At 44.5% G+C, this 23346-nt stretch overlaps 1 protein-coding gene across 1 annotated transcript in view; it reads right to left on the bottom strand.

Moving 5' to 3' along the window:
* Positions 1–4234: 4234 nt before the first annotated feature.
* The window catches only part of LOC144769133 (transmembrane protease serine 9-like), a 159899-nt gene continuing 140787 nt past the window's right edge, over positions 4235–23346 (bottom strand). Inside the window, exons 7-9 of the mRNA XM_078653143.1 lie at positions 18421–18701; positions 16166–16335; positions 4235–4729 (exon numbers count right to left, since the gene is read on the bottom strand). Coding sequence (XP_078509269.1) covers positions 4235–4729; positions 16166–16335; positions 18421–18701 — 946 coding nt within the window. The remainder of the gene's footprint in view (positions 4730–16165; positions 16336–18420; positions 18702–23346) is intronic.

Below are 23346 nucleotides of genomic sequence, written 5' to 3'. Positions count from 1 at the left end.
AATTTACGGAGACTCTATGGTGTTCTCCACTTGACTGCAGACCTCTCCTCCCAGAAGACGGTGCTGATAGCACTGTACGCCTCGATGGCTATCGATAATATAGAATGGCCTTATTTATTTGCGGTGCTCACCAGGCTGGGCTTTGGCCCCAATTTCTGTTGTTGGGTGAGACTGCTTTACCAAGGCCCGAGTAAGAGTTAACGGAGCACTATCTAGACTTTTCTAGCTGCAAAGGGGCACCGGGCAGGGCTGTCCCCTATCACCATTGTTATTTGCCTTGGCATTAGAGCCACTGGTGCACTGTATTTGGACAGACCCGATGATCTGGGTCATAGAAGCACTCGAGGGCTGGGAGAATTGGGTTTTGTTGTATGCCAATTACATAATCCTATGTCTGTCAAGGCCATATTATTCCAAAGCAAGGGTTCTGCATATTTTTGAGTTGTTTGGGAGCTCCGTGCGTCGTTATGGCAGGGAGGTACACCCAGGATAGCACTACACAAGCTGCAAAAAGGGGTTTATGATGGCGGCCTGGCCGCCTCAGATATTAGGCTGTACTACAGGGCCTCACAGCTACTAGTTATAAAAGACTGGGTCTATGCGGACAAGGGAGAACCAGTCTAGAGGGTAGATAGAGGCACAATGCCGGGAGGGAGCTGCGAGTCATTCTTATACGCCTGCTAGACATGCCCCAGAATGGCCTACGCATACCGCGACTGTGGTTGTATGTTGGATTGAGGCAAACAGGTTTCTGGGATGGCAGGGTAAATTAACCGGAATGACACCCCTATGGACCAGGGACCTTCTGAAGGAGGTGGCCACACTAGGGGTCTTCAAGGGGTGGCAGACTATAGGCATTGACCGCTTGGGGGACGTGTGGAGGAGCGGCTCTCCTGTTCCCTTCCAAGACCTACAACAAGAATATAGCTTGACTCCGGCTCAGAGATTTCATTATCTGAGACTCACCCCCCCCCCCCCCCCACCTCTGCGGGGCACAGTTATTCCTGACAACTCCCCCTTTGAAGACAGGCTGCTGGTAGACCCCATCCCTGAGAAAGCGACCTCAACGATATATCGTAAACTCATATATAATACACCAGACCCCATAGTGGCCCTCCACGCTGCCTGGATTGGTGACCTAGGTAATATAGAAGACTATGATTGAATAGAGGCACTGCAAAGCTCTGGGGAAATCGCAATCCGCACTAGATTCAGGCTGGTAGAGCTTAAGATACTGCACTGCTCCTATTACCCAGGCACACTCCTACACAAACGGGCAAGGGCACAAACAGCGCTTTGGAACAGGGGCTGCCAGCGGGAGGGCTCCTTTTTACATATCTTATTGGAATGTCCCAACATCACTTAGTTCTGGCAGAGAGTCAAGATAATAATGTTGAGGGTATCTGGAACAGAGGTCCGAATGGACGCCAGATGACTCCTATTTAAAATAGGATGCATTATCTATAAAGCCCTCAATGGCCAAGGTCCCTCGTATCTTTCGAGCAAACTTGCCTCTTACACCCCTGCACAAGCACTTAGATCCAGCCCTGAGCTTTTGCTCAGCACCCCCAGGGTTAAAAAGCCGCGAAGCGGAGGCAAAGCTTTTTCTTACATAGCCCCTGTATTTTGGAATAGATTGCCCTTTCATCTACGTAATTGTCTAAATTTGCCCCAATTCAGAAAGTTACTGAAAACTCTGACGTTCTTTTCCGTCCAAAGCGCCGAGATACCCTCGTGGGTGATTCAGCGCTATACAAACCAATAAACTTCAAACTTCAAACTTCTACTGATTAGGGAAGAGACAGACTGACCCAGACATGTCAACCTCTGTCTGGCCCGGGCTGCAGGTATTGCAAAACCAAACATCGCCAGGTGCTGGGGTGCGCCCCAGTCCCCGTCGGTGACTGAGTGGGAGATAGATATAGACTGTTGCCAAGGAGCGGAAGAGACAGGGTACAAAAGTAGGGTGTGTGTCAAGAAATGGGAAAAGATATGGTCATTATGGCGCCAATACAGGAGGGCATAGTGGAATTGGGGACCTGCATCATAGCTCCATTCACTCTGTAATGTATGATAAGATCTATATGCTTTTTCCCTTCCCGCTCCTGATGACGACTGCTATAGTAATACTGTTCTTTTCATTCCTTAGACAAAGAAGTCCGCCGCACCTCTCCTATGAAATACTTTTGTCACTAATCAACCTAGTGATGTGCATGCATATCTGCTTAAGAATGTACTGTCTTCTAAGCTTGTTTAATGAAAAGAGTTTAGACAAAAAGAGTGTGCATAGTATGGGAATGTTTCTTGATTCTGGGGAGTTCAAATTTGCCAAGAATTGACAATGTGCAAAACGTCTGACTGTTTTAAAAAATGAAATCCATCAGTGGGAATGAAAATTGTCTTGACTGCTTGGACATTATCAGAGTTGCTAATGTAGACATTAAATATGGGCACTCCCCTTACAGTACTGCAAGCTCTTGTCATTTAAATAAGTATTGCAATAATGCTCTCAAAACTGTGAGATAAATATGGCCAAAGATAAAAAGATTTTAGAATGCATCATCTGCTTTTCTTACCGCGTTGTGAAGGTCTAGTCAGCTGAATCCCTAAAAGAGAGGAATTAGAACATCTTCCCTTAATGTTGGGATAACAAGCTACAATCAGTTCACCTACATTCCACAAAGGAACCGTACAATTCCCTAACCTGCTGTAATATATTCAAACGCAGGCCCCACCTACATTAACACAATCAAACAACTCACCTCACTCAGAATGACCAGAGATACAACATTTACCTCGCACAGCAAAGCACAGATAATTCCCTCACCTACCATAGTATAGTCATATGCAACCCATATCTCTCATACCTACTTCAAGCAGAAATCCATCTTCATCTCACATTGTATGAGCATAGAAACACCCACTGTGTAGTTAGGTAGTAAGGATAGAGTCCTCAACTCCCACGGTGTACTCAAGCACAATTCGCTTCCCTACCTCTGTTCAATAAGATATGCACATCTCATCTCTCCTAACAGGTTCAGGGGCAGATCTTTCCCTTTCCTTTGTTCATCTGTAGAGATACTCATCCTCCTCCCACAGTGTAATCAGAAGTTGATCCCTCTCCACACATAGGTGATCAGCGAAAATCATGCAACTCTCACCTCGGGGTACTTGTCAGTTCGGATCAATTTTCTTCTAGGGATCTCCACTTGCAAAGCTAAGAAATAAGTTTTAACCATCCATCGGAGTTGGTGTTAGGCCCTGCCTGTGATTGTACATATCCTTCATAACCTTTCTGAATTTCCCTATATTTCATGGTCTGTTGCATTAAAATGTTCTCTCTGCATCTTGGAGTAACATGTTTTTCAGATGGTTGGCCCTGAAAAGAGCACAACCTGACCACAAGCTACTTATTTCCGTTAAGACAATAAAATGAGCTTTGCTTCCCCTTACTCCATGAGTCATTAGCACTCTAGGTGCCATCCTGATTCTCTACAAAGTGATTAAATATTTATACGGCCCTTCCTGCCTTCTTCTTCACTCATTATATTTTCCCCCTACTCACCTTCTTTAGTCCTTGTCGTCCTTTATTTCGATACTACCTAAAATCATTTCCTTTATCTCTTTCTTTCTTCGGTCCATGGCTCCCTTATTTCCTCTTTCATTGTTTAATCTGGGCTCCTTTTCGTCATTTCAATGTTTTCACTTCCTAGCTTCCTTGGTTAATTTCCTACATACCTATCTTAATGCCTGACTTTCTTTCCTTTCTTTAATTCAGTCAATTTCTAGCTTCATTTCCCCCACTGTGAGCTTGTACATGAACAAAAAATGTTTTTCCTCCCCTGCCCCCCGCTTTCTTCTCCTCTCCTCTCCCTCCCTGTTCCTTCTTATCCATTTACTTTTACAATTTTCTCGTCTTCTCTCCTCTTTTCTCGCAATCCTTCCTTTCCTTTAACATGAATTATTTCCTTTGTTCAATTCATTCAATCCCTAATTTCTTTGTTGCGTCATTGTTTTCTAATACCAAAATGCTGTTTTGTGAAACTTCACTTGCGTAATAAGATACTTGTGCATGCCGCAATGTTATGTTCCCTACACAGTGCTATTAGGGATATATGTAAATGATGGAAGAATTAGATGTTTGACCCCTGGTGCCAGTATTTGAGAAGAGGTGGTGAGGTCTTAGGTGTGGCCAAGGTGGTGGTTGAGCTACGTCTGGATTCTGTAGCTCTCTTTATGGAAGTAGATATAGTTGTGGTGTGAAAGAGAATGGTGGAGGGCTATTGGTCTTGTTTGTTTGGCTTGAAGTGGTGGAACTGGAGGTGAAGGTGGAAAGGGCAGCCACTGTGTAGGCAGACTTACCAGCACTTGTGGCAGTGTAGCCTGCAAATGAACTAGTCGTGCTGGTCAAGGCTGCTGTAGATATTGAGCTGGTTGCTGTGGCGACAAACACATTAGATGTTTTGTTTATGGCTCCAGAGATCAGATCAGGAGTGATGGTAGGGTTGGAGGTGAATGTGGCGGTTGTACCCATATTTGTTGTTTTCGGGGTGGGTGCTAAACTGAACTCCACTTCCGGAACATGTTGCTTTATCCAGGCATCATAGGCAGTGACCAGGGTGTAGACCCCAGGGCGGTTTGGCAAGGCGCAGCCATATCCCCAGCTCACCACTCCAGCAAGGAACCAACTGCTGCCCAACTTGCACACTAGTGGCCCTCCAGAATCACCCTGGTAGATGAATAAAAGGCAAGTTAGTACATTTTGAATGGTAATCCTCACGAAATCTCACAAAAATCTATACTGTTCTTCGTCTCAATTTAGCTTTCAGTGATCTTTTCACAAGACGTGGGAAACATCTTTACTCATTAGTTTTCCACCTTAAAATATTTAAACTAAGAGGGACAGTCTGATTACTAACAAGATAGCAACTGAGATTTTGTGGGGTTGGCTCGTAACGCCCCTTTATCTAATTTGCACCCTCTCTTTTCCCTCTCATCCTGTGGGACTGGTGCTGCTAGCTGAATCCTTTTTCATCTTTGTTGGGATGATATGGGACTGGCAAAATCATTTATCAGTCGTCTTCATTTTTCCGAACCAGTTTCTACCACGTCACAGTCTTTAATTCATGAGGAGTTACCATGTCCTCGATACAGGCTATGGAACCAATTTACAGCTTCCAAAGAAAAAAGATGATCAGTTTTCTTTGTTGTTCCAATCTCAGACTGGAAATATTTTTTTAAAAGTTTTTACAAGGTCAATAGGTCTTACCTTAGCAATCAGATTGGATGATTATCTTTTTATAGAAAGCATATGGCACAAACAAAAAATAAGAAATAAAAGAAAACTACCTAATTGGGGTAACCATATCCTTACAATAAAAGTTTTAATTGGAAAAGAATAAATACAATTTTAATTGAAGAGCATAGGGTTTTCTAGGAGACGGGAGCACTTATGACAGGTAAAGAAACCCCTAGTACAGTGATTCTTAACCTTTTAACTTCTGTGGGACCCCATTTAATCGTTACTGAAACCCAGACACCCCTACTGAATCATTATTGGAATCTGGGTATTCCCGGTGACTCATTATTTGAAGCTGGGGACCTCACGTAAGCATTTTTGATGTTTTCAACTGTGAAACAATCCGCACAAAATTCAGAAAACAAGCATTTATCAAACAAATATACAAATGATGAAATGTTTTATTTAAGGTAGCATCTATTTAACGGGCTGCTGGGTAAAGGGTGAATTTCTTCAGCTATTTACATGGCTACTGGCTAAATAATAGAGATTATGCACTGTTTGGCCAAGATTTCACAGTGGTTGGTTGTTGACCATGCAAATAGCAGAAAAGCTTCCCAATATTTATTTATTTATTTATTTATTTATTTATTTAAATGCTTGTATAGAGCATGACTCGACTCCCGGAGGAGTATCTCTGCGCTTTGTTCGCCGGTCAGGGTAGACAGACATTCCACTCTCAAGTATGTCGGGATGAGAGGTGCATCTTAAAAGAGGAAGGTTTTTAGGAGTTTCCTAAAAATCAGATAATTAGGGCAGCTTCTCAGATCAATTGGAAGGCTATTCCAGAGACTAGGACCCAAAAACGAGAAGGCTTTGCCTCCCATTCTCGCCTGGCCGATGGCTAAACAGTAGAGATTCTGAACTCTGTGGCTAGTGACAGTGCAAATAGCAGAAAACGTCAATATCACCCAGCCATTGGTTAATGGAGGATATTCTTTGTTGTCCGGATGGTGGATGTACAAATAGTAGGAAAACTTAAATATTCACCCAACTGCTGACTAAATATTAGGGGCCTTATTTATGAAGGCCTTGCGCCGCCGGTGCGCCACTTTTAAAATGGGAAAAAGTGACGCACCGGCGGCGCAAGGCCATCATAAATAAGGCCGTAGAGATTTTGTACTGAGCGGTTAGCAGCTGTTCATATAGCAGAAAAACATCGCTATTTGCTCAGCCGCTGGTTAAATGGGAGAGATTCTGCACTGTTCATCCGGAAGCTGTGCAAATAGCAGGAATACTTAAATATTTACCAGTTTACTTGCAGAATAGTAGAGATTCTGTGCTGTTCGGCTGTCAGCTGTCCAAATACCAGAAAAAGTTCATATGCACAGTAGAGAATCTGCACCGTTTGGCCGTCAGCCTTGCAAATAGCAGAAAAACTTCACAATTTACCTGGTCGATGTCTAAATGGTAGAGATTCTGCACTGTTTGGCTGGCAGTTTTTGGAAACCTTCACCCCAAACCACACCCTGAGACCGCATTTCAGAAACAATCACAAAAGACCTTTTAGTGGTCGAAATAAATTTCCAACTGAAAAAGGGTTTTAAAACTATTGATATCTACTTTTTTGTTCACAAACTTGTGATATAGCAACATGATGCTCTTAAGTGCTATATTTGTCTTAGATGCAGGCACTTACATAAGTCAAAAGGTCCGAAATGTTTGAATGTTTCCAAGTTATTCTGACAGACATAACAAAATAGATGGGGGCAGTTTGACAATAACTGGTGCATCCCCGCATATTAGCAGGGTTGCGCCAGTTATTGTGCGTGACAGAAAAATAGTCTTGCGCCACCATGGATGGACCGTATTTACAATGCGGTGCAGTGTTGCGCAAGGATAGAGGGATGTATGACGCATCTGTCGGAGTAATGGTGACGCAGTGTTGGGGTCATGTCACAAGTGGGACACAACTCCAGCACTGCTCCGGGGCGGCCTATACTTGCTGTGCTGCATCACTCCTTACGCCTGCTACAAGCAGGCATAAGGTTTTGATGCAGCAGGGTGGTAAAAGTGACTCAGTGAAATCTGCAAGATTTAACTGCATAACTTTTACAAGGCCGCCCACCCTGCATTCATTATACCTGATGCATGTATAATGTAGCGCCGGGCTTTACATTGTGACGCATCTCCCTATATGCGTAACGTTGTAAATATGTTGCATATTAGCGCATTGTTTACGACGCCGCTTCGTCACAGAAGAGAGGCAACAATGTCGTAAGGATGTTGCAAGGGACTTGTACATCTGCCCATGGTACTCATCCCCTAGTCTTCCTTGGCTATTCTGCCCAGTTCTTTTTGTCCTATTCCCTGTGGCTCTGGTCCTCCTAGGACTTCTTGTGTTTCACCTCTTGACCCTTAGTCTGATACTTTTTATCCTCCCCCTACTGCTTCTTTCCCCAGCAGCCCTCCATAATGAATTTAGAGAGGTACAGCCTCCAAGTCTGTAACTAAGATTTATTTTTTGCTATCCAGATTTCTTTTGCTGAGACACCACTGTTAAGTACAGAAATTTGGGCTCGGTAGAGACAGGACCTTACACTGCTTAACATGTTGAAAATCAAAACTACCATTCCCAAGATGCATTGTGCAGGTGAGTAAAATGTCACTGTGGCTGAAGGGCCCACTCATGAAATGGGACCAATGAGAATCAATGCCAGAAGCATACTTTGCTGGGTGAATAGTAGGAAAATGGGTGTTTATTCACAGGCAGCAGAGTGACCTCCACCTGCGAATTACCCAGATGCATTACTTATCTGTCTCCTGCTTTCACTTCCCCTTTCCACAGACGCCCCGTTACAATGTCTCACTCAATTTACCTCCTGCAAGTCCCCCAAAGTACTGTGCAGACAAACACCAATTACATACGGTATGTGTCCCTCCCTCTGGGGCCCAGATATCACCTATCAGTCTGCATTCCCTGTTTGCTGCTGCTTGATGACTGCTGCAGTGTTGCCAGATTTGAAATACTAAGCAAGCACAATCCTCATTAAACAGAAGTGTAAAGCTACACAAGGCCTTCTGAAATTCTTGTGTGTTTAGTAAAGTTTAGAGGCGGGATAGGATAAAAGAAATGGATGTGAAAGAGGAAGTAGTAAGGAGGTGAACGTTTGAGAAGGATGTCTGTGATTCATAGTAGTCAGAATGTTTTGGGATGAGCCAGAGATAAGAGGGATGGGACAAAGTTTGAAAGGAGGATTTTTTTCAATAGCAAAAAACTGGAATTAGTGTGTGTGGGTGTTCATGTGTGTGTGTATGTATGCACATGACATTTGGCAAGGATGTATTGCCTGGAGAAAACCTCTGTATATGAAGACCCATATGTTTATAGAAGCAGCAACATTTACATGGTTGGATGTGCGCATTTATCATGTGGTGAAGTAGGCCCATTTTTCATGACATTTATTAAAGTTTTAGTAGCAGGCATAAACTCCTCTGTACATGTACCTTTGTGGGCACAGAAGCAGCAAATATGACATTGTCCTAAATACACATATCTAGTTGAGTTTTCCCCTCATATATATGTATCTACTCATCACAGGAAGCATAGTTCAATGAACAATGTCCCATGTACGCTGTTGTGTAGTGAGTGTAGTTATCATGTGGGGAACAGTCAGCTCTTGACTAATCTTCTGAAGGTAAGATGGTTGTCAGTGGATCTTATGGGTGTGGGTAGTGAATTCCATAATTTGGATGCCTGAACAGAAAAATATATTCTACCCATGTTTCCTTTTCTTGTATATTGGGGCATTGGGGGGGTCTAGCAGCAGCGTTGTGAATTCTCAGCGAACTTCTCACAGTTGACAATGGTAAGCTGTGATACAGACCATTATCGTAATCCAGTTTAGATAGGACAAGGGAGATGTTAGCTTGAACCTTATGAGGATATCCTATGTGGGGGAAGATGCGCTGAGGTGTTTATATTGTGAGAAAGCTTAATTTGGCTACCGTGTCCACGTTTGCGTTAACTGACAGCTCAGAGTCCATGGTAATTCAGTGGTTTGTTACCTCCTTGGAAATTTTGGGCAGTGGTCCTAGATTGTCAGCCCAAGCGCAGAGAGGGTTATAGGTTATCCAGTCACTACAGATGAGTATTGAGCTTTTGAAGTCATCCAATTTGAGGTGGCTTCGTGACATCCATTGGTCAACTGCCCGGAGGCAACTGAAGATTTTGGATACTATGATGTCCTTTGGGTTTTCCAGATTCAGAGGTATCTGCCTGTCATCTGTTTAGTTATATCAGGTGAAGTAAAAGCTATTGATCTGATCTGGTAATGTTCCAATATCAATGTTGAAAAGCATGGGTGAGATGGTGGAGTCTTGTGGTCCTCCTGCTTTAATGCTATATGCAGTGATGGAGGAGTATGCATAATATGTGTTCTACTGTGTAGGTACAGTGTGATCGAAGCGAGAGCTGTACCCTCTATTACAGCTTTCTCAAGTCTTTTGATTAGTGCATCATGATGCACCGTGCCAAAGGCTGCAGAAAGGACCATTAGAAGAAGGGCAACAACTCCATTATGGCCAACTGTGTTTTAGGTTCATCCCAAATAGAGATTAGTGCCGATTCTGTGCCTCTTCCAGGATGGGTATACAACCTTTACCACGCAACTTTTACAACGACCTACCTTTACCACGTAATGGTATGCGTTGTAAAGGTATCTGCGATGTAAAAACATGCGTTGTAATGGTACTTCGTTGTAATGGATACTGCGTTGTAAAAATTGCGTGGTAATGGTAGGCGTTGTAAAAGTATGCGTTTTAACGTCATACATCCACCAGGATGGAATGCAGTTTGGAAGTCGAAAAGTTGGAATTGTCTTCAATGAAGTGTGACATCTGGGTAAAAGTTGCTTTTTTTGCAGGTTTGAGTGATCTGTTGCTATGTATGGGTCTGTAGTTAATAGGATCCTGATTGTGCAGTTAGGTTTTTTTCAATAATGGGCATATGCTTACTTTTTCAAATTTTGCAGCGAAAAATCCTGTTGTTAAGGGGTTGTTGATGAGCTTTCGGAATGGGATGACTACAGAAGTTGAAGTAGAATGTTTTTAAAGATTTGAGGTGGACAAAGGTCAGAGTAGCAGCCTGTTGGCTTGCTCGCATTGACAAGATCCAAAAATGTAGTTGGTGATCATTCTTTGAAGGAGCATAGAGACTGTTCTTGCCTTTTCCTGAAGGGTTTTTATAAAAGCCATGCCTTCCCTGGATCGGAAACAAGCTTCCGAGGACCGGTTTCTGGCATTGCAGCCGTCTTCAGCCCGGCTTGCTTGAATCCAGTGGCAAAGTGAGCAAGGGACTCACGTCTGAGCATACCCTGCCACACTTATGGCGGCCAAAAGCGGTACATGGCTTGGCAGTTCGGGCTGGACTGTTCCCATGAGGCACAGGGTCAGACTGATTTGCATATGGCCATGTCTGAACTGGGGTGGGAGAGTGGGCTAAAGAACGGTGATGGATTAAACCCAGATCTGTTGACTGGGTGTGAGTGTTTGATTGGTTCAGATGCTCCGTCCATCACCACCCCCTTTTGTACCGTTTTCTGTTGGAGGGCAGAAAAATTGCTGTGTTTGTTTATTGTTATGTTCCTCCAAAAGGCTTAAAGACTTTATTAAGTCTGGTTGTGTGGGTGGTGGTGTGTCTGCTTAAAAATGACGGTTGGGCTGTGGAGTTGTGAGTGAAAGGTAATTTTATTTTGAGATAGTATGAAGAGTGTTGTGGAGTACCTTTCTTTGTGCATGTTATAGGTGGAAGGTGTATGGGTGTGGGGTGTTGGTGGGGCATGAGGGTCATATGGTATGGCTCTGAATTGAGTTATGAATGAATTAAATTTGATTTATAGAAGAGCACAAATACCCAAAGGGTGTTAAGGTGCTAAAGACCTGTATGTTCAGATGAGGAAAAAAATGAAAAAATATAATAAACTCTCTGTTCTGTCTGTATCGAGTTTACAAAGTGAAGAGCCAAGTTTTCAGTGCTTTTCTAAAAGACGTATGGATCTACAGGCTAGAAACATGATGAGAAATGGAGTTTCACAACTTGGCAATAGCCACTAAGGAGGCTCTCCCTCCACATCTTGCCTCCCGAAATTTGGGGACAATTACTACATTTAGATTTGCCAAACATAGGGGTCATAGGGGTCCATTATGATATCGGGCTGATTGCCTCTGCCAGCCTGGCCGAGGCAATCCGCCCGATATCATAACCAGATTCCCCCCCCCCGCCATATTAGGATGGCGGGGGGGACCACGGCGGACGGAAAGACCGTCCGCCGCTTTTCCGCCCCGGTCGCCTTGCGGCCGGGGCGGAAAAGGAATAATATGTTGGCGGTGTCTAATAGACACCACCAGCCATATTATGATGTCTGGTTTTCAGTGCCTTTCCGCGGCGGTGATTCCGCCACGGAAAGGCATGCAGTCTTCACTCTGGGGGCCCCCTGCGGGCCCCCAGAGGGAAGTACAGGTGGGGGGTGCACATGGGGGGTACCTGTGGTACCCCCCTTCATTGTCATTTACAAAGCGGCAGGCACCGCGCGGTGACAGTTATCTTTCATCAACTTAGCTACCGCCTTCATACAGTTGTTGAAGTTGGCTGAAACTGACTCATCATTTTTTGTAATAGAGACAATTACTTGGGTATCATAGGCATATGAAAGTGCCTGTAGTTCAAACATCTGAATCATTTCTCTGGGGGGATGCACGTAGATTGAATAAAGCTGGACTCAGGAAAGGTCCCTGAGGAACTCCATATGGCAGGGCAAAGAAGTGCGACTTGCATTGGCTGATTAACACCATCTGAGATCTATCTGTAAGAAAGGATCTTATTAGTTTTCTTGCTGAGCCTTTTATCCCTAAATCCTGATTCAACATATCAAAAAGGAAGGGGAGATGTTATCAAAGGCTGAGGGCAAGTCCAATAAGATCAGTACTGCAGCCTAACTCATATCAACCATTGATCTGATAGTGTCCACTTCTGAAACTAATGCAGTTTCCATGCAGTGGTTGCTCCTAAACCCAAAGAGAGAGACATCTAACAGATCCTGTTTCTCAATATGGGACATAAGCTGCACATTTAGATGCTTTTCCAGGATTGTCGCTGGTACAGCGAGCAGAGAGATGGGTCGGTAGTGTTTTTGTCATTAGGATCCATATTAGGCTTTTTAGTAAAGGCCTGACTGCAGCTTCTTTCCATAGTGTGGATTGCATCCTGTGCTAATAACTCTGTTCATAATAGAGGTCGGGGGGGGGAGCACTTGTAATGACTGCTAAACGTAATATTTTTGGAGGGCACGGCTCAAAAGAGGACCCTCTCTTTATACTATGGCAATGTACCACCATTTGTTCCACTCTCCTAGTTGTAAAGGATGTTAAATTAGCTGTATGCTCCCCTATTTCATCTCTGAACTCTGAGTCATTGTACTCAGCATGTAATTCAGACTGTGACTACTTATGAATTTCATCAGAAGGAGGATCACATTTCATGTAAACTGTAAGAATTTTAACTTGAACATGGTCAGCCAGTTTATTACAAAAGTCTTGAGATCCCTCTACGTTGGTAGAGTCTGTGGGAGCAGATAGGAGATTTGCACCCTTAAAGAAATCCCTTGTTGATTTGGCAGAGGTAATCTTATCAGTACAGAAGTTCAACTAATTGCTGCCTTGTAGTCCCTGATGAGAATTTCGTATGTGTCTTTTTCCTGGCTCTCATTGTTTTTCCGCTAGGCTTGTTCTTTTTACCAGCAGGATTGTCTAACTAGTCCGAGATGCTCAGTGAATGAGAGAGCTGATGGCAGCTTTCTGTGCTTTTGGATTTTCCTAAGAGAGGCAACGTCTTCCCGTGAAGAACCGAGCCATGATGAGAACTCCACTATGGACAGTTCCACATCCTCAAGGTCAGTCCTGATCCTGGTACTGAGAGTGGATGAAAGAGTTTCTACTAATAGTCCCTTCCAATTTTTACTTAGCCTATTGTTATCACTGTTTAGGTATTCTTGTCTGGTCAGCCAGGAAAGTAAGAAGTCTACTGGCATAGTGGTCTGACCAGCTAAGCGGTAGGCAGCCGCGGGCCGTGGAGGGAGTTACGGTGGGGGAGGGGGAGGGGCAGGGTGGAGGGACCTAAAAACTGGCATATGGATAATTGCAGGTAAGTACACAATTTAATTAATAAAACGAAATTCGTAGCGCGCACTGCATCGCATTTTGCATTTTATTTTAATTTTTTTCACCATTATAAGGTCCTGATGAATCGCAGGTGATTTACCCAATTGCGAGAAACATGTTGACCATCTGTTCTTCTCAGCTCGTCTAGGGTCACTCTACCTAACGAGGTGACACCGAGCGAGCTTTTTCACGATTTTAATTGTAGTAGGGGGACCACCAGAATAAAGCAGTTTCCGGCACCCCTTGCGGCATTTTAATCACTACACCAAGCTTACTTGCTCTCCCGCCCACACACCCGCACTTCACCACAGGGCAGTTGGATACAAAAGATCTCCGCCAAAGTGCCCCTCTTAGAGGTGAGCCCGTCGGGGATTGCACCGCCCCCCCCGACGAGGAGCAACCGCCGATGATGAAGCATGACATCCTTCGGGGTGTGTGAGGCAAAAACATCCAACAAAATGGATGCCCAAGGGTGTAATGTCTACACCTCCGGTCACGCCAGATTTACCTAACCTTTCCCCTCTTACAGGAACAGTGCAGCACCCCTCTTGTTGTATCATCGGAGAATATACCATCCAAGGTGTTCCCGGAGCTGTGTGGAGAGGCGTTGACCAGCTGGGAGAGACCAAAACACATCATTAAGCCCAAAGACAACCCTAGAGTATTTACACTTCTCATCCTCCAGATAGAAATTAAAATCTCCCTGGAAGGTAGGGTTATCTTTACCTAGGAAAGGTTAGATAAAATAGGCTATTATCCTTTAAAGATGGCCCTTGGTCCTGGTGGTCTATATACTAAGATACCTGCAAAGGCTTTTGTTGGGTGTATTTTAATTGAGAAATGCAATGCCTCACAGGGGCTTGAGCTCTGAATGGGCTCCATTATGCAAAGATATACAGATTTATAGATAATCGCTAGTCCATCTCCTGGTCTGTTTTTTCTATCCAGCCTAAGGATTGAGTACTCCAGGGGAATATCGTCCACCTGATCAGGGCCAGACGTGTCGCTCACCTCAGTTCTAGTCACAAATACCTAATCCATATTATGTTACTATACATGTAAATTCTGTCTTGCTTTTGATTAGAGACCTGGTATTAATAGGCAATCCTCTATATTTCTCCTCTGACTGGAGCATTTCCTACTTTGGCGGACCACTCTTTAGTCTACTGCAATGTTTGGAGAATATACTAGAATGGGGAGCAGGGGTACCAGTCCTAAACCCACATGAGCAATGGTTAAAAGACGGGTGAGTGAGTGTTTTTGTGTGTTTGTGGATTTGAGTGATTGGTGTATTCGTTGCATGAGAGCGTGAGGTAAATAAAGATGGGTTTAATAATGCATGTTATTTTTGCAGGTATTCAGAGAAGAGTGAATGTGTGTAGATATTTTGGAATGGTAGGGAGTTTTTAAAGGTGTGAGATTTCATTCGGATATATTTCCTATGTGTGTTTGTTTTTGGTTTTTTGGGTAGTATTATCTGGTATGTTGGTAGTGACTGGTGGTGCAGAATTTGAGGGAACGTGTTAAAGGAGAAGTAGTGGGAAAGAATGTAAGGTGTCTCTCTTGAGTGAAAGTGGGAAAATATTTGTGTTGAGAAGTGGTTGTACTTTGGGTAGGCAGATGAATGTGTCTTTTTGGTAAAGGAGAGTGGTGAAAGGGGGTTTCCATTGGTTGAGTGTGAGATACTGTTGGAGATACTAAGCAGATCTCCAAGGCAAAAGCCTGCCATCTTGCAATCAGTCACGCCCTGTTCTCTCTAACCTAGTCTTTGTAATTGCTGACAGAATCTACTGTCAATTACTAATTTGAATATGGATTTATGAGCTAGTGTACATATCTCACTCCTTTGAAGGGCACATTACTACCTGCATACCAGTCCTACCAGTCGTTCAGCCTCTCTGGTCTATTAATTGATTTCCTTGCTTACTTTACACCAGCGCACTGATGATACAATGTTTCTTATAATCCCCTACATTTCAAAGAATTGTAAATTGAAGATGTAACTAATAATGAATTTATGTTACTAAATGTACCCACCCTGTAGGACAGAATGCTGAGTCTGCCTTGCTAGAAATTAAACTCATACCCTCCAAAACCCTGCTTTTATCATTGATGAACGTTCGGCTCACTAGGCCACCTTTTTAACACAGGTGGTCACAATACACCTTTTTACATAACTATCCTACTAGACATCTGCTGCTCTGAGTATTATTGAGGATACTCTTGGATTTCTACACTGAGTTATTCACTTATAGCATATTGTATCTGTCAAGCATGCATGCTACACTAACTTACTGAGAAGTATCATGTATGGGGCAATCTAGCTTTATCAGCTTAATTACGACACCTACTGGAGAAGTCAATTTCACATTTAGATTGTACGGTTGATAGACCCGTGGTGGCATTAGGCCTAGTTAGCAAGGCACCAAAAATGTACATTTTTGTATCCTGTCTTCTTTTAGTATTTACACCATCCTGGTGTCCATAAAACGTTTCCCTTGAATTGTTTCCCATCTCTTCAAAACCACATAGTACTTGTTTGTCTTGTGATGTATAGTGATTCATTTCAAGGGACAACACTTGTGCAACATGCAGCCAATGATGCTGCTAGTGGGACCACTCCATTAGTTCCTTCAGCAGAAGTCCTTCCATTGTCTACCACTCCTGTAACTGCTTTAAAAAGTGTCTGCTCTCCCAAATGCCCCTTACCTGGCATGAGTCCCTTTGCCCTTGTGGATACCCAGCGCAGATCATGTCGTACTTGATGAACTTGTACCGTTGGTTCACCCCTGAGCCTGTGTGGTACATGTTGTCACAGGTTGTAGGGTCGATGAGGGGGAGCTGCACCTCCTGCAGAGTCTGTGGTGATGAGAGGCTGACTGTGAAAGGAAAAGAGATTAAACTCTTATCATCTGTCTATCAGCAAAGTTAACCTTATTCAAAACCCATCTTCATGGCTAGTGATTTATTTGAGAAATTGATTGTTTAGCCTGCACCACAAGAATGATGACACTGTTATGACACACCTGTGGCATCCCTCCTATTTTCTGAGAGAAAACATCATTGTGCCTTTGGGCCAATTCAGCCCCCTTATTTTTTATTTGAATTCACATTCCCTTAATACATGGACCGCTGGGGTTCTGTCTTTGAACACTGTTGCTACACGAGCCACCAGAGTACGATAACCTCAGTATCAAGCCAAACATTCTCAAAATTGATAAATCAAAATGGTGCATGTATTCCTAACATCAAGCCGGATCTCTATAACTACTCATCCTGGTGGCTTTAGTTGTGTCTATTCCAGTTGGTCACATCCATCCATATCCTTTGCTGTCAATACCAAGGCAATCAGCCTGAAGCAAGTTTAGAGGTTAATGGTACTTCATTTGTATGAGCTCTAGTACACTCTTGCTTAGACTCAACTTTTCTCCAAATAACTCAACAATTGCGCCATTGCTCCTACAAGACTATTACAAAGATTTCCAACACATAAGCTCCCAGTCGAACTTCACACAGACTGCAATTTAGCCTCAAAGAGCCCTAAAGTTTCTTGACATAGCCGCAACTGCCTAACCAGATCATCCTCTGAGCCCCAACAGGCCTTCAGCTAGCTCATAAACAGCATCACCTAGACACTGAAACACCCACCTAGCTGTGAAAACTTTTGTGTGAATAAATAGAATTGTACATTAATAAAACAGTGAGGAGCAATTCATGTACATTACATTCAAATTTACATTTGAGAGGGAGATTTTACAGTTGAAACAAACTTGCTCAGATATGTTTAAGTGTGTCTTCCTGGCGTATCGCAATCTGGCCTTAGGTAGACCTCAATGCCATTTTGCTCGCAATAGGTGTCATATCATAATGTTCATTCTGTGTTTATAATTTGCCTGACACTGCATTCAGCAAAATGTGATTTGTTTATTTCTGAATGATGCTGTTCTCGAAGAGCCAGTTAGAAGGAGTCTTTCCGCAACATAATTCAACATAGCCTCCAAGTGCCCCTTGCCTAGCATCAAACAGACCATCACATAGCTCCAACAGACCATCACAAAGTATCCAGCCGGGCCTCACATAAAAACAAACTGAACTTAATGTGGCACTAACAGGCCATCTCATAAATCCCAATAAACACTCATTTAGCACTTAGGAGAATATCACATCTGCCCCAACAGACCATCACATTTTAACTAAGATACCATCACAGAGCATAAACACATCATGACAACGAATGGACCCCTCACACTGCTCGCAACAGATCATTCAATTGCAATGGTGGTGAGTGAAGTGTCTGGAGTGACCAAGACGAGGGAAATAGAAGGAAGATGATGAGCCAATCTGCAGAGAAAGTTGACAATATGAATCCAGAAATCTAAAATTGATTAAGTCTCTTGTACATTGTTACAAGCGATATAGAAGGATAGCACAGCCATGAGGAAGAGATTAACTGTGTAAAGGACTACAGGGGTAAGAGGGAACATAAAGATTTGAGATTTGGTAGCCTGTTTTATACAATCTGGCAGTGAAAGTAACACCGGATATTGGAGTTACAGGTGTATTTTCTGCCTAACTAAAGACTCTGTTTAAAAAAATGCACAATCATTACCACAAATGGTAACATTGTTCTTTTTATTCACTTAGAACTACATTAAACATTTAGTTTATTTAACAAGTGTGAAAGAGTGTAATATTTAATGTATATGCTAATAATTGCTGTCCTGTTCCTTCCATAGATAGAAAGCTGTAATCTGAAAGTAGAGTTTCAATACTCATTATGAACTGTAGGAGGCAAGATGAGGAGACAGCTGCATGAACAAGGAGACCTAATGTTTTTCTGAGATTGCCCTATGTGAATCTGGCAGAACAGTTACAAACATGGCATCAAGTGATTGAAGATGTGCCATTATAAGAGACAACTGAATGTGGCTTCTACATTTGCTTGCTCCCCTCTTGCACGTTACCTCCATCTTGAGTGGATCCCCAGCCGGTGACCCAGCAGTTCATCCCAGCTGGGAACTGGGCCGAGGGGGCGGGCAGGCACACTGGCAAGATGTAACTGGTGAACTGGACTGGAGTCTCCAGCTCCAGGAGGGCGATGTCACCACTGGACCCTTCCTCGGTGTAGTTTGAGTTGATGATCACAGTCTTCGGAGTGGTGGAAAACACGTTAGGATTGACAGCATTTTGGGAGAGTTTGTAGGCACCAAGATAGACACGGAACACAGAGACATTGACTGGTGTGCTGGAAACAAAGAAATAGAGTATTAAAAAGTAATGCCCTAAAACATATTGGGAATAAAAATCGTGATGACTTAAATATGAATTCATAAATATGTGTTTCCTGTTCTGATATTAATGATCTTCCATCAGTCATCCATACATCTGCTTGAGCTGTGCTACCAGCTTAGGTGTGCGGCACATCAACGTATTTTCCCAATGGGAGTAATGTTGGCAGTACTCCAATCTAAGAAGTTATGAGCCCTTTTAATAGCAACGTAAATTGATGGGAAGGAAAAAGAGTGAGAATCCTCCATGTGAATTTGCACCCTTGCCTTTCTGTACTGATTAAAAGGGCATACCATAAGTTTTCATCTGAGAGAAGGAGGTAACTACAGAGGATATATCGGTCAATGAACAACGTCAACTCCAAACCTGGTGGAACTCTACTTGCTCTCCTTGCCGGGCCTGCACATTTTCTAAAACCGCAGCCTAATTTACAAAGTCAGCACTTCTGCCTGTATGGCTGTAAATGTCACAAATTTGGATAGCTCTTGAGATGCCATCAATGTGGAGCCAAAAATGTGCAAACCAAAAAAGAAAAAAACAAGGTAAATGGCCTTCTGCAGATATTTTCCCAGGGTCTGGGACGGTTTTCCTGTATCCAGCAGGATCTCACCAACCCTGCTCCAACGTAGGAAAGAGCTATAATTCACCTCTTTAAACAGTTGACTTATAACAGAACCCCTTCATTGTCCTTTTTATTATTGTATCTTTTCCTTTCGCACTTTCTAGCTCTCCCCTGCTTTCTGGCTACATTTGTGCTGAACAAATACCACATGCATACAGTTTTAAAAAAAAATCTTTTTATTGAGACATCAACAATAAATAAACATCAGGTGACAGTTTAGACTTTTGCCGGTTTCATCATTACTTTCCATACATCAAAAAAATATGATACAGAATAGTGATAATGGAACAAGGGGACTCGTGCACCTCTACATCGTCTTGGCGTATCGGAGGTACACAGATATCTCCACGGTAGTGATTCCAGTTCTCCCAAACATTCCCCCACTTTGCAGCACACCCCCTTTGCCGCATATACTGAGCGCTCTCTAAACATGCACCAATCCAAATACTCCACCCATTTCTCTACCCGGGGTGCCTGGCTTGCTCCCCACAACTGTGCAATAGTACACTTCGCTACCATGCATGCCAGCGTCACCCACTGCTTTCTGTACGTATTCAGATCCGTGGGTTCCCAAACATTCAGAATACACCTGTGGGCCTCGGGCCTTATCTCTACCCCCAGGACCTCCCTAATCTTATTGTGGATCTTCTCCCAATATGTCTGCACCGCTGCACAGTGCCACAAGATATGTATAAACGTTCCAAGTTCCCCACATCCCCTCCTGCACTCCCCCCCCCCCTCCGAACGACCCATCCGGATGAGACTCGGCCCGTAACGTATGACCTGTGTAAAATCTTTAATTGCACCAGCCTGAGCCGCATCTGTATCGCCACCACCAGTGGAGAGGAAACCACCTCCCGCCAGTCCTCGTCATCAAATTCCAGCCCATCCTCATTCCAGTGCGCATTAATAAGTGCCAGCGGGTGCTCCATGTTGTTTATGAGCTTCCTGTGTATTAAAGAGATGGTCCTCTCAGGAAGGTGACCGTCCAATACCCGGTCTTCAAGGGGGGAGGCGTCGGGAAGCAATGTATCTTTGGGAATGTGTGCGAGTAGTGCATGTCTAATCTGAAGGTAGAGGTAGTGTTCCCGGTCATGTAGGTGATATTGGTGCTGAAGAGACTGAAATGTATGGACCGTGCCCCCTCCCCAGACGTCTTTAATCTGTGTGATACCAATGAGGTCCCATTTATCGAAGCCTTTAGACTTCCATAGACTGCGCAGTTTCTCCGAGCTCCACAATGGGGTGGTGAGTGTAAGCCTCCCCTCCCATTTCAGATATCTGTTGGCCGCATCACATGCCACACCTGAACAGCATGCACCTAGGGGGAAGCGACAAGGCTTGACGTAGAGCGCTCTCGTAAAGTAGCCCCCTGGCACCTGCCAGCGGTCCATAGCGTATCCCGGGTCTCCTGGGGGACCATAGACAGCGTGTTTTACTGCTGCTAACTGCGAGGCCCAATAGTATTTCCCTAGGTCCGGTAGTCCTATCCCTCCGTTGTACCAAGGAAGAGTGAGTTTAGTGAACACGATAGGGGGCTAGCCGTCCCACAGAAGCTTCCTCTGCAGGGACTCTATGTCTTTAAAGTAGGAGGCTGGGACCGGGTCCATCGCATTTTGAAGTGCGTACAAAAACCAGGGAAGGGACAACATTTTAAAAAGCACCTCTCTACCAAGGGAGAGCGGCAGCACCTTCCAGCGTGCCACATCTCCCCTGAGTTGAGTCAGTGGGGGCCCCAGATTGTTAGCAAATCGTTCGGGTCAAGCATAACATACATGCAGAGGTATTTAAACCCCACCGGTTCAATCCGAATCGGGCAATTATGTGGACTAACCGGCGGGTCCCCCCTGAGTATAAAAAGAACCGACTTTGACCAATTAATTACGAAGCCCGAATAACTCCCAAAAACTGCAAGCACATCTAGGAAACATATCAGTGATCCCCTCGGATAAGTAAGATAAAGCAAGATATCATCTGCATATAAGGAGATTTTTGTCCTTCCAGTCCAACGTCCAGCGCAGGCCACGAATCGACAGGTCCCACCTAACCCAAGCCGCAAGCGGCTCCAGGCCATAGTGAAAAGGAGTGGGGCCAGGGGACAACCCTGCCTCATACCCCTGCCGAGGAGAAAGTCAGAGTATTTTCGATTGTTCACGACAACTCTGGCCAGAGGGGCCGCGTATAGGAGACGCACCCAGGTAATAAACTCGGGACCAAAACCCATCTTCCCCAATACCGCAAATAAATAATTCCATTCAACCCTATCAAAAGCCATAGTGGCATCCAAGGACACCAATACCGCCGGCTCCTGAATCGTGGGGGACCTGCCCAGCACTCCATGCAGTCGGCGCAAGTTGAGGGCTGTATTTCGTCATGGCATAAAACCGGACTGATCCGCGTGTATCAGGGAGGTGATAACTTTGACCAGCCTTGTCGCCAATAGCTTCGCCAAAACCTTAGGCTCGGCATTCAGTAGAGAGATGTGCCTATAAGATGAACAACTAGTGCTGGGTTTGCCCGCCTTATGAATGACTACAATATTGGCCACCCGTTGATCGTACAGAAGCTGTCCCCTCTCCCTGCTCTCCTCATACATAGAGCGGAGGAACGGAGCAAGACGGTTGGCGCTCAACTTATACAGTTCTATGGGAATGCCGTTCGGACCTGTGGCCTTCCCTGACTGTACCCCCCTTATGGCCACTTCGTCATCCGTTAGCGGCGAGTCCAGATATTTCTGATTTTGTTCCGAGAGCTTGGGCAATTGGATGTCTCTTATCATTACACTATTCTCAGCCTCGGTATATCTCCCTGTGGAGGTATATATCTCACTATAGCATTCCGCAAAACTGTCTGCCACCGCCTGTGGGTCTGTGATTTTACAGGCGTCCTCCCTCAGTAGCTCCAGTACCAGCCGTGATGCCCACTCACCCTTTTCAAGCCAAGCTCTCAACTTCCCCGCCTTATCTCCATGTTCATACACTCTACTCAGTGTCTCCTCATTCTGCGCTTTGGCCTTGTCCCTGGCGAGGCCTCTGAACTCATCTAGCCTCAGCTTTAATTGGAGCAATCTCTCCGGCGTGGCTGCCCGAACTACCTCCTTTTCCAATCTCAAAACTTCCTCTTCCGCCCTTTCCAAGTCTGCCATTCGTTCCTTCTTCTTCTTGACTATCAGGGATAAAGCCTCCCCACCCCGGACCACCGTTTTATATGCCTCCCACAGAGTCTGAGCTGAGTCCACCATTTCCTAGTTTTCCTAAAAATACCTGTCTGTGACCTTAATCAAGTCCTTCAGATGCCAAGCGCTAATGGGGGCGACTCTGCCTACATTAAAATAATCTATCTCCAACCGGAGCTAAACCGGCGCATGGTTCGAGATACCTCTCCTGAGGTGCCGCATGTCCCGGACAGTGTAAGCCTGAGTCGCTGGCACCAGTAAGTAATCGATCCTTGACAGGCTACGATGTGCAGCAGAGACGTGTGTGTAATGCATCTCGCTTGGATTGTGCATCCACCAACCATCCACTAGCCCTGTTGTCTCAAGGAAGTCAGGGAACCAACGCTGTGCCGTCCACAGTGCCCGAGCGGGCTACCAATCGACCTCACCGTCCATTACTGCATTAAAATCACCTTCCATCACTAAGAGGCCCAAGAGCAGAGTCAAGAAAATAGAGTCCAAATCATGGAATGTGTCAGATTGCAGACCTGGTGGAACATAAAAGGAAACAAAAGTGACCGTCCTCCCCTCCCACTGTCCTGATATTCCGATGTACCTGCCGCGCTTGTCAACCCAGGTAGCCTGGACAGTCAGGGGAAAGGAATTTTTAACCAAGATACGACCCCCCCTTGACCCTGACATGAACCCCGCATGTGCCACCAATTTATAGTCTCCTTTATGCAAGGCCATACAACGGTTCCCTACTAAATGTGTCTCTTGTAGCAGCGCAATATCCGGGGAGTGCCTTCGAATAAATTGGCTGAC

The sequence above is a fragment of the Lissotriton helveticus genome, chromosome 7 (genome assembly GCF_964261635.1).
Source record: "Lissotriton helveticus chromosome 7, aLisHel1.1, whole genome shotgun sequence".
Lineage (NCBI taxonomy): Eukaryota > Metazoa > Chordata > Amphibia > Caudata > Salamandridae > Lissotriton > Lissotriton helveticus.
The sequence above is the reverse complement of the archived record's forward strand: the minus strand, read 5'-3'. Positions and strand labels throughout refer to the sequence as shown.